We start from the raw sequence: 14,823 nt of genomic DNA on the forward strand, positions 1-14,823 counted from the left end.
CTGTAGCTACAGGATTTTGTTCCAACCAGATTCACAATCAGTGATAATAATCAATAACAACTGATCTCATTTAATTAGCTGGTCTTTTTTGCTCTTTTCTTATTCTGCATTCAGAAAAACAAGAGTATGGTTTTTGCATTTATAAGACATTTAGAAATATTTGTTTTTTTTCTAAAGTTATAAATGATTAACTCTCTTTTGTTATTTTCCTATTATTTTCCATTTTTCCTATGTAGTTTGCTTCCTTCATTTAACCCTAATAGTGACAATTAACAACCAGCACAGCAGACACCCGGGATGATGAAAGCAGCAACGATTTCAGTGTCAGACCCGCTAATTAGTAAATAATCAATTAAATAACCAGAACACCTGGAAAAACAGAATGAAAATTATGTTGAAAATACTGTTAATGACTTAAAAAAAAGCCTACATATTCCCCATATAACTGCTTATTACATTTTAATAAAAATCTACCAAACTTAGTTTGTAATTTCTACATTGACTCCAAAACACTGAAAGTGAGAAATGACTTGCTTAATTAGGCTAAAGAGTCTTTTCTTTTTCTCTTCTCCTGTAAGACAATGGAAAAGAACTGTAATTTTTCAATTTTTTTGTTATTGTAATGGCCTTAAAATTACCATTTTAAAGCGACTTTTCAATGTTGACACCGCTCATTTTAGCTGCCTCTGGCAATACGCAGTTTCACATGCTGACTGTGTTAGTTGGCTGATGTCTTGACACACATTGCCTAAAGCAATGGGGGTTGGGGTCTGTTTTTTGTCATTAACCAATTGCTCCTCCCTGCAGTACTCAACCAACAGCATTGTACTTTCAAAATATCAAGTTGTGTTGCTTTAGTTTGACTGCCATTCATTATACTAGGACTGTGTTGCATTTGTTATTAGATTCATTTAAAATATGTCAAAAGTGATTCATGGTAATTACACCCTATGGCAGCTCTCAGCTTCCTGTTAATGTTTTTAAAGCTTATCAAAGGATCATAATATAATTACTAAAACATTTTTATTTTGTTATAGCTACTTCTCCAGTTCATGTTCAGTCACCTTCTCTCGGCACTCGGAATCATGCATTGCAAGAGGCTGCAGGACCTAGTCATGTGGCAATTAATGCCATTTCGGCAAACATGGACTCTTTTGCCAGAGGACGCACTGCAATACTTAAAAAACAACCTAGCCATGTGGAGGCAGCTCATTTTGGAGACCTAGGTAAGCTCTGCATGAGTTTTTTTTAAGGTATGCTAGAAAATCTGCCACTATTCAATGTGATTGTGATTTAATATTTATTTTGTTTAGGATTTTTTATTGTTTAGATTTTGTTCAATTCCTGAAGTAATTTATAAAATCTAAAGGTGTGCATTTATATTTTTCTGAACAGTTTGGCATTTATCAGTAGTTTTTGGAATTGCTTCTGCTTTATTGATTGTTGTTTTTGACATTTTTGTCCAAAATGTTAATTGTTTTTTTTTTGGTGTTAAAACAAAAAATTCTATTGGTCTTCCTAAAAGAAATGTACGTTTCATTAGCCTCAAAGCATAGCTTAACCAATTACAGAGGTTATTCTACAAAGTCAACTGGGACTGGGCCCATTATCAAGGTTACATATCGGGGATGTGATTCATAGAAAATCTTCTTCGCTTTATTGCCAGTTAGCGAGCAAATCTATAATTAATTAATTAATTGCTTTTGTAAATAGTAGAATTTTTAGGAAAGGTATGTTTTTTAAGAGAGGTGGTCTTCATCTTAACCAGAGGTGATTTTATTTTTAAAATATGGCAGCAAACATAACACTATAAATAATCTGTTTTTCCACCTTAAATGTTTTGGAAAAATAAGAAGTTTTGGAATTTTTTTTTATTTAAGAGAACCACCTCAGTTTCTTAAGTATTTATACTTGCATTCAGTTAAGCTTAGGTTCACCCTTCTTACATACAAACTTTTAAATATAAATGTATTCATCTAGACTTATCAATACATACATAACAGACCTGTGCATGATCACAGGATGCCAGTCTATTAATATTCCAAGGGTTAATGAAAAGAAAAAGAAATGTGCATGTCAAGCTTTTAACTTCAGGGCCTAAAAGCTGAAAAATTGTCTCTGCCTGCATGGTTTAGGGATGCCTCATTAGTCTCAGCATTTAAATCTAGTCTAAAGAATCATTACTTTTGCCTATCATACCCTGGATAGAACTGCTGATTATCTGTTTATATTGTATTTTTGTTAGTCATTTGCATAAAAAGCAGGCTTGACAATAATTGTGAACTTTTACTGCCCCTCCTATTTTATGTTTGTCCTCTTGGTACTCTGCTGTGACACATAGTGCCAGCAGCTAAGCTTCTGCTCTTACCCATGGGAAGTGACACTGACTCATTTGGGAGCAAGGATGCAAGGATTTATTCTTCATATTAATTAGACCACCCAGAACATGTATTCATCATCTTTAATGCTAGGGACGGTGGGTAGCCACTTGGCATTAGAGCTCCAAAACCTTTGCTTTTTTTGACTTTGTTAATAGTCACTATCGGCCTATATAGTGTTGCTGCAACTTGGAGATTTCAACTGGTTATATCTTGGTTATAATATTTTACCATAAATTTATGTTTACGTAATTTTTTTGCGTCACCTTACTGTATGTTGTTCTAATTTCTGTGTTCTTGAATGTAAATGATGTAGATTTTTACTATTTTTGCCTTTTATTTATAGGTGAACAGTTGTGTAAAAACTCTGATCTCATACTGTATTTACTGAGGAGTGCTATAATAAAATATATTGAGTTAAACTGAGTCTTATTACTGTTAATAGTGGCAGTTGTTCTGTTTTTGTTGAATCTTTCTGCGCATTTTGATACAGTGAATGTACCATTCTGTGCTTGTTCAGCATTTGAGTCATATTTACATCTTACTGGCATTATCTCCGTGGTAGACAATGATTTCTCTATTGGCATGGCAGCCAAAAAACCCCAAATATTCTTGTGCTTCACAGAGTTAAGTACTTGGCCCACAGTTATTTTATTATTTATTTTCTCCTGCTAAATGACAGCTTTTGGACAGTATGCTTTGAGATCTCATTTTTGTGCTGGTGATGCATCAAATTAAGGTACACAGTAGCCTACTTCTGAGTTTCCCCTCAGATTCGCTGATTGTGTGGGTCATATTAATTCTTGCTTTTGTCGCAAAACTTGTCAACATTATGTTTTAAAGTTTTAAATAATTTTAAGACTGTGGTATTGCTTATAGCTTCTGGGACTCATTTTAAGTCTGTTTTGGATATTAATGGTCTGCACCATGTTTCCTGCTTTGGAAATTAGCAGTCCTGGTATCATTGTAGGTTCTAACTTGTTGGTTCATCTTTAGAATGTAACCAACTATAATTTCTTTCAGCTATAGAATGTTCTACAAATCATACTATTTGTTTATAGTCATGCTTCTGAAGCACGTATTTGTGCTTTTGTCAATTCTCATCTTACTGTAATGTCTTCTTTTTGGTGTTGCAAGGAAAGTGCTAAACAGATTATAGTATGTTCAGAGCTCTGCTCCTAGAATTTTAACCTGCACAAAATCACATGTAAGTGCTTCACTCGTGTCCTTTATAATAAAAGTTCTTCATATCAGCCACCACCATTTCTTTCCCAGCATGTTACACCATTATTAAACGCCTCAGTTGCTATTTGAGGTTTTTTTTTTTTTAATATTTTTATTTTATTAATTTTCATTGTAATCATTCCATACAAATAGATCAATTTATAACCCAACAAAATTGAAGACAAATCAAACCCCACCCCTGAGAAGGAGAGCTTAGCTAAAGGAAAATTGCTTAGGGCTTTTTAATAAGGCAACATTAAACAAAAGAAAGGGAGAAGTAAATATATATGTAAATAAGAGATGGAGAAGGGAATTAAATGCGGTAATAGTTATTTCTCTTATTCTAAAATAATATTGATTAAATCCTGCCAGGTTTTGAAAAAATTTTGTACAGATCCTCTAACTGAGAATTTGATTTTTTCCAATTTCAAATACCCTAAGTTCTTGTCTATAAGCCGCGGCTTATCTAAGGAAAAAAGTTGTGAAAATGAAAAAATAGAATATCGGCTTATACATAAGTCCGGCTTATACAGTAATCCCTCCTCCATCGCGGGGGTTGCGTTCCAGAGCCACCCGCGAAATAAGAAAATCCGCGAAGTAGAAACCATATGTTTATATGGTTATTTTTATATTGTCTTGCTTGGGTCACAGATTTGCGCAGAAACACAGGAGGTTGTAGAGAGACAGGAACGTTATTCAAACACTGCAAACAAACATTTGTCTCTTTTTCAAAAGTTTAAACTGTGCTCCATGACAAGACAGAGATGACAGTTCTGTCTCACAATTAAAAGAATGCAAACATATCTTCCTCTTCAAAGGTGTGTGTGTCACATAGATAGAGAAAACAATCTCTAGCAAACAAATCAATGGTGCTGTTTGGCTTTTAGGTATGCGAAGCACCGCGGCACAAAGCTGTTGAAGGCGGCAGCTCACACCCCCTCCGTCAGGAGCAGGAAGAGAGAGAGAGAGACAGAGTTTGTTTTTCAGTCAAAAATCAATACGTGCCCTTCGAGCTTTTAAGTATGCGAAGCACTGTGCAGCATGTCTTTTCAGGAATCAGCTTTACAAAAGATAGCAACGTGAAGATAATCTTTCAGCATTTTTAGACGAGCGTCCGTATCGTCTAGGTGTGCGAACAGCCCCCCTGCTCAATCCCCATACGTCAGGATCACAGATAGTCCGCGCAAGAGTGAGAGAAAAGTAAGCAATCTAGCTTCTCAGCCATCTGCCAATAGCGTCCCTTGTATGAAATCAACTGGGCAAACCAACTGAGGAAGCATGTACCAGAAATTAAAAGACCCATTGTCCGCAGAAATCCGCGAACCAGCAAAAAATCCGCGATATATATTTAAATATGCTTACATATAAAATCACAATTTAAATGACCGCTATGCGCGCGTGTTGACTCGGCGACGCCCAGAGCAGAAAGAACGCGCTCCGGCCGCTCCAACCACGCCATGCGGGGAGTGAGAGAGACGCCAATATCTCACACTCTCTCTCCCCCCTTAAAGAAATTAAATGGGTGCGAGTGAGACCACTGACCTCCCTCCCTTCTATTAGTTATAGGTTATAGTACGTTCAGCTTATCCATGAGTCCGGCTTATCTATGATACGATTTTATTTTAAAAATTCGTATGTTTTTTGGTCTCCAGCTTATACATGAGTCCGGCTTATAGACAAGAACCTAGGGTAATATAAAACATCTGTTTCCCACTGACTTATCAGAGGAGAATTAGGATTCTTCCAGTTTAACAAAATAAGTCTGCGTGCCAAAAGTGTAGTGAATTGGAGAAGGACAAGCAAACGGTGATTGCATTCAAGTCCATCTGGAAGAACACCGAACACAGCTGTTAATGGGTTAGGAGGGATTGTGACCCCAAGGCTGTCTGAAAGGCACTTAAAAATTTTTGTCCAAAATGATGTTAGTTTGGTGCAGGCCCAGAACATGTGACCCAGTGAGGCAGGAGCTTGGTTGCAGCGTTCGCAGGCTGGATCCTGCCCTGGAAACATTTTGGACAGTTTTAAGCGAGACAGATGAGCTCGATATATAATTTTTAGTTGAATAATTCTATGAGTTGCGCATATAGAACTCGAGTGAATTCTCTGCTTTGCTATCTTCCACTCTTTTTCTGATATATTGATTAAGAGATCTTCTTCCCAATGTCCTCTTGGATCTTTGAAAGGTAGGGACTCTAATAAGATTTTATATAATGCAGAAATAGTGTTTAATTCCTCGAAATTGAGCAGTATTTTTTTCCAGCATTGTGGAGGGTGCGAGGTGGGGGAAATCGGGCAATTTCTGATTCACAAAATTTCTAATTTGAAGATAGTGAAAGAAATTTGTAGCTGGGAGGTTGAATTTTGAACGTAATTGTTCAAAAGATGTAAATATGTTGTCTATATAAAGATCTCTGAGCATTTTAATCCCAAAACTTTTCCAGGTATTAAAAACTGGATATACTTGCAAAGGTTGAAAGAGGTGGTTCTCTTGCAGAGGTGCCACTGATAAAAGATTTTCCATCTTAAAATGCTTTCTAATTTGGTTCCATATTCTGAGCGAGTAAAGCACAATTGGGTTATTAGGATATTTGCGATAGCTTGCATTTATTGGAGAGCAGAGCAAGGAGTATAAAGAAGTACTACAGGATTTTACTTCTATTGCAGACCAAGCCTGTGTATGTTCATTTATTTGTGTCCAGGTTTTTATGGCTTGTATGTTTGCTGCCCAGTAATAAAACTGAAAATTAGGTAAAGCCATGCCACCTTCTGCCTGAGGTCTTTGTAGGGTCGCTCTTCGGATGCGTGGGTGTTTTGAGTTCCAAATGAATGAGGTTATTGTTGAATCTGTTTAAAAAACGATTTATTGATATATAGTGGAATGTTTTGAAATAAAAAGAGAAGTTTAGGAAGGATATTCATCTTAACAATGTTAATTCTTCCGGCTAGAGTGAGATGAAGGGTTGACCATCTATGCAAGTCTTGCTTAATTTTTTCCATACAGACGGCATAATTTTGTTGATAAAGAGCTTTATGTTTACTTGTGATATTTACCCCTAGGTATTTAAACTGATCTGCTATGGTAAAAGGTAGGGTGTCTAATCTAATATTATATGCTTGTGAATTCACTGGAAAGAGTATACTTTTATTCAGATTAATTCTAAGACCAGATATCTTTTGAAATTCTGTTAGTGCTGTTAAAACAGCAGGGACAGTGTTTTCTGGGTCTGATATATATAAGACCATATCATCTGCATATAGAGAAATTTTCTGTTCCAGTCCTTCTCTGACAATCCCCTTTATCTGATAAGAATTTCGGCAGTGAACCGCCAGTGGTTCAATAGCGATTGCAAACAACAGTGGCGACAAGGGACATCCTTGTCTGGTACCACGTTCTAGTTTAAAGTAGTCTGAGCAAATGTTATTAATACAAACTGAAGCTTCTGGATTGGTATACAGTAGTTTAATCCATGCACAAATATTCGGGCCAAACCCAAATTTCTCCAATGCAGTGAAAAGGTAGTTCCATTCAATCATATCAAATGCTTTTTCTGCGTCTAATGATAGTAATATCTCTGGGGTGTTTGATTTTGCTGGTGAATATATAACATTAAACAAGCGTCAGAGATTGGAAGATAGGTGTCGGCCTTTGATAAATCCAGTTTGATCCTGTGATATTACCGAGGGCAGCACTTTCTCCATCCTTCTAGCTAGGATTTTTGAGAGTATCTTAACATCATTATTCAGGAGTGAAATTGGTCTGGATGATGCACATTGCAATAAGTCCTTATTTTGTTTAGGAAAGATGGTGATTAATGCTTGTCGAAATGTTTGAGGTAGTATTTGGTTGTCTGTAGCTTCTGTAAATGTTGCCAATAAGAGGGGAGCTAGCTGAGTGGAGAATTTCTTATAAAATTCTACGGGATAACCATCAGGGCCTGCTGATTTCCCGCTTTGTAGTGACTTTATAGCGTTTAGTAATTCTGTTAGCGTTAGAGGTTTATCCAGTTCCTCAGCACTTAAAGCATCTATTTGTGGTATCTGTGATGTATCCAGAAATGCATTAGATTGTGTGTTGTCTTCTTTGGGCTCAGTAGAATATAAAGACTTATAATAATCTCTAAATGTGTGCATTATATTTTTATGGTCAATAATTTCTTCTCCATTCTTGTTGGTGATTACTGGTATTGCATTGAGAACTTCTTGTTTGTGAATTTGTTGAGCTAAAAGCTTATTAGCTTTTTCTCCGTGTTCATAGTAATGATGTCCAGACTTATAAATAAGTTGTTCAGTTTGTTTATTTGTTAAGATGTTAAGTTCTGTATGCAGGGCCTGCCTTTTCCTGTGGAGAACTTCATTTGGACGCCTGACTTGTTCTTCATCTATTCTAGTAATTTCACTTCTTAGCTCTGACACTTTCTTGGTTTCTAATTTATTTCTGTGGGAAAGATATGAAATAATCTGTCCTCTTAAGAAGACCTTTAGAGTTTCCCAGAGTGTTCCTGCAGAAACCTCTGTGGACGTGTTTGTCTCTAGGAAGAAGCTTGATTTGTTAGGATTTAAATTCTGTGCAGTTCTCGTCTGCCAATAAAAGAGGGTTAAGACGCCATCTACGAGGTGAATGTGAGGGGCTTAATGATTTTAGCTCCAAGACTAGAGGGGCATGGTCAGAGATAACAATTGTGTCATATTTGCATGATTTAATTGTAGGCAGGACATTATTATCTATAAAAAAAAAAAAAAAAAAAAAAAATCAATTCTTGAGTAGCTATAATGCACTGGTGAGTAGAACGAATATGTTCTTGAGTTTGGGTTAAGAAACCTCCAGGGGTCTGATAAGTTGTAATCATTTAAAAACTGTAATTGTCTTTGCAGTATTAGATGTCGTCCCCCCTGTCACAGGAGTCCTATCGAAGAGTGGATTTAGAACACAATTAAAGTCCCCAGCCATTATAATTTTATGAGTGTTCACATTGGGAATGGATGCAAATAGATTTTGCATGAATTCCTTATCATCAACATTGGGTGCATAAACATTTATCAAAATCATTTTACTGTTATATAAGTTGCTCATGACCATCACATATCTCCCTGCAGGGTCCGATACTACATCTGATGCTACAAATGGAACTGTTCTGTGTATGAGAATTCCCACCCCTCTAGTTTTCTTTATAAAGCTAGAATGGAACATTTGGCCAGTCCATTCTTTTTGTAGTCTGAACTGATCCTTGGTTAGTAAGTGGGTCTCCTGTAAAAATACTATTTTAGCGTTTAAGCCTGTTAGGTGAGAGCATATTTTCTTTCTCTTTAATTCGTGATTCTGGCCTTTCACATTCCAGCTCACAAAGTTAACTGTCCCATCATGGAGACATTGATTCTGAGTTTTTAATGTCATTTTATAGTTTTAATTGGTAATGAGGCAGTTTTAATCTTAGTTTCAAGATTCCCCATGAGTTATTGCATTTTAGCCTATTGTTGCATTGATATTTATAATTATAAGGATTACAAGAATAGATTAGATATAACCTGCTCTCCTTCTCTCCCCCCTTTATCCCCCTACCCCCCCCCCACCCCCCATTTTGCCTCCCCACATGAGGCTAGATCCCACTTCGCAATGTCCCGGTCCTCTGACATATGAAGAGACAGAGCACGTCCAAAACAAAACAAACCCCACCCTGCAGCGGCGTTAGAGAATTAAAACAGAGATATCTTTTGCAGCTAAATTCTTAATACTATCTGCCGAAAATATTATCATTAACAGTCTTTAAGCTTGAAATAATCTTCAGCGCTTTTAAGTTATTAAGATATTAAGATAAAAAAAAAAAAGAATCAACCCTGGGAATGATTTTAAAAACTAGTCTAGGATAAACCTGGTAATTCCTACTGTAATAGTATAATGGTAATAGTATAAATAGTAGAAAAAGCAATAAACCAAGGGTATGAAGTTAAACAGTCTACTTTAAGGTATAGTAGAATAAATAAAAAAAAAAAAAAAACAAATCCTACTTTAATTACTTCCACACTTTCACACTCACGTCTATAACTCTATAACTATAATAATTATAATTAAAACATAAACATATAAAGACCAGATAAAGAAAAGGATGTATAATTATAATACCAGTCTCTTTAAACATGGATTCAGAGAGCAGATCATAGGTCCTTCCCATGCCTTGATAGAATACGGCTCCTTATTAACTTTCAAAAAAGTGTCGGAAACAGCTTCTTTAATTCCTTTTCAGCTTCTTCTTTGCTTAAGAAAATATAATATTGATCTTGAACTTCCACTTTCAGTTTGGCGGGCTACAAGAGGCGGTATTTGATGTCGGCTTTCCATAGCAACTTTTTAATGTCAATGTAGGCTGTACGTTTTGCAGTTGTTGATGGTGAGAAGTTGGGGAAAATACAAATAAGATTATTTTCAAATATAATCTCATGCTTGTGTCTGAGAAGTGCCATCACATCAAGCTTACATCGTAGTCGCTCGAAGCGGACAATAAAAGACCTAGGTTTAAAGGTGCTTGGTCTGTTTGTGCGATAAGCCGCTGCTATCTCAATGTCGAGTTTAAAGTTCTCTCTAATTATTTTAGACAGTAATTCTACTGCAAATTTCACTGGGCTTGAGCTTTATCGTTTCTCAGGTATACCCTCAATTCTTATATTGTTTCTTCTGCACCCATCCTCCAGGACTGCAAGTCTGTCTCCAAGTTTTTTGCATTCGGAATTCGCAGCTGTGGCTTTTTCATCGGCGTTAGATGCCAGTTGTTCCACTGTTTCAACTCGAGCCGTGAATGCCTGCTTAACGTCTTCCAGCTGATCTGTAACGTCATTAATCTGGTCGGCAAGCATTTTCAGTTTGGATTCAGTTTCTTCGATGTGTTCCACTAATTTCTCCAACATGCCTTTAAAGTTCACGTCAAAACGTTTAAATAGACGCGTTTCCTTATCTTTGTTATCCTTCTTAAGCTTGTTCTTAAGCTCAATGGTTGCCTTCTTAAGATCATTCTTGTTATCTTTCTTAAGCTCATTTATGGCCGTATCCATGGAAGTGGCCAGTGTGGCGATCATCTCTTTCAGTTCGGGCAGTTCGCTTCGGCTTTCGTGCTCCACGAGTAGAAATGCAGCTCCTGTTACAGCAGGTGCTGTGGGCTCGCGATGAGTAGATGAGAGCACATCCTGCAGGGCCTTTTCTAGTCTCGAATGATCCTCAGAAATCGGCGATCCATCGCGACCTGTATCACTTGCACCTTCGCTCCCATTTTCACTCTCAACTGGAGACGATACAATGGAGCAGGGTCCCAGGAAATCTGCATTCGTCTGCCTGTTCTAGGTCAGTCTCCGAGAGGCCATACCTTGCACTCGGGCCAGATGTCTGTCCAGGCTTTGATGCAGCTTTAAGTTTCTTTTCCGGTTCTTTCTGACTTTTCTTCTTGTTACTCATGCTTGTATATTGTAGTGGAAGTTCCTTGGTCGGGTTAAATACAGGATACCTCTAAATAATATGAAATATGTGGGAAAATAAAGCCGCTGAGGTTTTCTAAAGAATTTTGTATTGTGTCCTAACTAAACAGAAGTCACTAGGTAGGTAACTAAACATTTTCATGCTTCAACTCCTAATTTACTCCCTACCTACTTACATTTGACAATATTCTGTAATTTCTACTTTTATAACTAAAGACATTTTTTAAAAACGGGCTTTTATATGTTGATTGTTTAATCTTACCTATTTATATATTCTTGTTTTATTCTTTTTTTAAATTATTTATATTCCGTGTCGTTGAGGGTTAAAAAATGTGTTTATAAATACATTTTTTTATTATTGTTTCCCTAGAGAAAATACTTAATAGTGTGATTTTTGTCACATTTTCAAGTTGTACATCCTATGTCTCTGCAAAATAATTTTAGTAGAATCATCACAATTTGCCATTTCATTAAGAAGACCAGCGACTTTAAGCACCCAAGTTAGATAGAGATAGGACGTTTCTACAAATAAGTTAACCAATACTTTGCAAGTTCTCAATCCTCTACATCAAAATAATACATTTTTTTTTTGTTGTGTTTTTCAGGCCGGTCAAGTCTGAATTACCAAACTCAGGAGACCAAATCTCGACTTTCGAAGACAGTGGAACAGATTCTGAGGGACCAGGTCGCCTTGCCCTACTTTCTCCAGTTCATGGAGCTACATAGCAAGGATAATATTGTTAGATTCTGGCTTGAAGCAGAGAGTTTCAGGTCAACTAGTTGGTCTCGCATTAGAGCCCACAGTCTGAACACAGTAAAGCACAGTTCATTAGCTGAACCGGCCTCTCCCTCTTCTGGCCATTGTAACCAGGTAGATGCCTCTCAGATGAAAGCACTTGGACAGCCTTTGGAGGTTGACAATACTATTGACTTAGCAGGCTCAGCAGAACGGCACTCCATGACCACCACCCAAAACTATCAGAAAAACTCTGTAAACTCCCCACGGTGGGAACCCAGTGCACTCCATGGAATATCTCGGACAGATTCTCCTATTAAGCAAGGGTCTTCCAAGACATCAAGCACGATGAATGAATTATCCAGCAAATTAATGAAAAGTAAGTTTCATGTCATCATTTGTTGCATGAACATGAAGTTTTGTTAAATTTCTAGTAAAAACACTACTATTCTTAACATTTAGATCTAATGACAAACGATTAAATCTGACAACCTCTAATTTCTACCGTACTCCTAAGTTTCTAGCTACAGTGGATGCCTGGATAAGATATCAATCATTTTAAATAATCCAAACTTCATTATTCTTTGCTGACAATCTCTCAGATTTATCACTTTTTTATTTTTGTTACCTGACATTTATATCATAATAGTCATGAAAATAATAACCAAGACTACAGTATATGTACAAATAATCAGTTATAAATTTATTAAACTAGTATAGAATAGTATGGGTTCCAGAACTAATCCCTGCAGTATATGCCCTTGGTAACAAGGTACCTATAACAATGTAAGCAGCAAGCAAAAAAAAAAAAGATAAATTTACAAACTTCACTAAGTGTAGAAATGAGGAGTAAAAAAGTGCAAGCATATTGCAACCTGATAAATCAGTAGAAATAAGCAATTCATTTCCACCTTTACCAGTGTGGGACCATGAAGAAATTAATTATAAACTGCAGATTTATTTTTTTAAATTTCAAATGTGCATTGAATTAAAGATAAATATTTTGCACCTGCTTTATGTATGTAATATTCCCTTTGTACACAACTCTTGATCTAGAGTTAAGTGTAGGAAAAATTAAATGTTCAAGAACAAGACAGCAATTGCATCTCTCATGAAGTTTATTTAGCTGTCAAAAGTGAACTTAAAGCTATAGAGATGCAGTTTTTTTTTACATATTAAGCTTCAGCTGGAGCACTGTCATACTATTTGTTTTTAGCTTGTACTAGCTAACACTTTATCAACCAAGCTTTATTTCCATTATTTATTTAAATCCCTAGTTTTTTTTTTTCTTTTATCTTTTGTATGACTTTTATTGAATTTATTAAAAGTATGTAACATTCCATACAATCAAGTCAAACTTAACAAAACTAAATTCAATTCAATCCCCACCCATGAGAAAGAGAGGAAGGCCAACAGCCAGAGTGAAACTTTTGAGAGTGTTATTGATTAGATCCTGCCAGGTTTTAAAAAAGTTTTGAACAGATCCTCTAAGTGAGAATTTGATTTTTTTTTCCAATTTCAAGTAGTATATAACATCAGTTACCCGCTGACTTAAAAGAGGTGGGTTAGGATTCTTCCATATGAGCAAGATAAGTCTACGTGCCAATAGTGAAGTACTGTAAAGGCAATTACATGTTGTTTATCCTTCTCCACTTTAAGCCCATCTGGGAGTACACCAAACACAGCTATTAATGGTTTAGGTGTGATTGTGACACCAAGGCTGTCAGATAGGCAAAACATTTGTCTAGAATGATGTTAATTTGGTACATGCCCAAAACATGTGGCCTAATGAAGCTGGAGATCGCTTGCAAAGTTTGCAGGTTAGATCTTGCCCTGGAAACATTTTGGACAAAGCATGATAGATGTGCTTGATTAAAAAAATTAAAAGGCGAATAATTGAAAGCTTTAAGCATATAGAACTCGAGTGAGTTCTGTACATGGCTGCCTTCCACTCATTTTCTGAAATATTGAGTAAGAGATCCTTTTCCCACTGTACTCTGAGATTTTTAAAAGGAAAGAACTTTAAAATGGTTTTATATATTTATAGAAATGCTGTCTGAGTCTTCAAGACTGATCAGTATCACTTCTGGAATAGAAATAGGTGTGAGGTGAGGAAAATTAGGCAGAATTCATTTAGCAAATTTTCTGATTTGGAGATGGTAAAAAAAATTTTATTGATGGGAAACTGAATTTGGAGGGATGCAAAGACATTATTTATGTACAAATCTCTAAATGATTTAATCCAGTCTTTCATCTTTCTAAACATTAAAGTCAGTAACCAATATTAACTTGCAGATAAACATAATTGTTAAATTTGATACATTTTCTCTTGTTTAGCCGGGTGTTGGATCTTAAAGAGCATGAGGCTGAACTGAGCACAGCAACTATTGTTCTCAGAGTCTATCTGAAGTTGTTTAAATTTTATGTTCACTATTTTTCATGCATTGTTTGGTAAAAATTTATACAAAAGTATTTAGGGTATAGTGGTATACAAATTTTGTTCATTGATTTTATTTTCATAGCAATATTCATTGAAGCCATACTTGGAGAGACAAAAAATATTTAAAATATAAAACAGTCTAGAAAAGTACATAACCATGCAACATAACATACAAGAGATTTTAAGATTTACTGTAAGTCTTTTTGTCGTAATCATATTGGACCTTTTTTTGCCTTTTAAAAATTTTAACAGGAGCAGAATTTTAGTGAAGAATAAATGGTTCTTTTTTTGGGGGTTATGGTAATAACCCAAATGATTACAAATGTCTATACCCTTTAAATTTGATTGTAAAAGTAACCTCACTTTGATAGGTCTATATCTGTTTAACTTGGCAGTAATTTTATGCTGTTTTTATTTTTATTATTTTTATTTATTTATTTTTTTTAAAAAAAGCTTAAGTACAAATTGTGAGGGATCACTTGAGTATTCCAATGTATTGCTTACAGATTGACAGATTTCCTGCAGGACTGACATTCAGACTATGACATCCCATACTTATTTATATATAAAAAAATAAAAGAGCTGGC

At 35.8% G+C, this 14,823-nt stretch overlaps 1 protein-coding gene across 2 annotated transcripts in view; it reads left to right on the forward strand.

Annotated features, from left to right (window-relative positions):
• akap10 (A kinase (PRKA) anchor protein 10) overlaps positions 1 to 14,823 on the forward strand; it is a 58,388-nt gene that overhangs the window by 19,108 nt on the left and 24,457 nt on the right. For both annotated transcript variants that reach the window (XM_051930905.1, XM_028806783.2), the window contains exons 3-4: positions 1,038 to 1,226; positions 11,666 to 12,175. In XM_051930905.1, the coding sequence (XP_051786865.1) occupies positions 1,038 to 1,226; positions 11,666 to 12,175 (699 nt within the window). The remainder of the gene's footprint in view (positions 1 to 1,037; positions 1,227 to 11,665; positions 12,176 to 14,823) is intronic.

Source organism: Erpetoichthys calabaricus, chromosome 8 (assembly GCF_900747795.2).
Source record: "Erpetoichthys calabaricus chromosome 8, fErpCal1.3, whole genome shotgun sequence".
Lineage (NCBI taxonomy): Eukaryota > Metazoa > Chordata > Cladistia > Polypteriformes > Polypteridae > Erpetoichthys > Erpetoichthys calabaricus.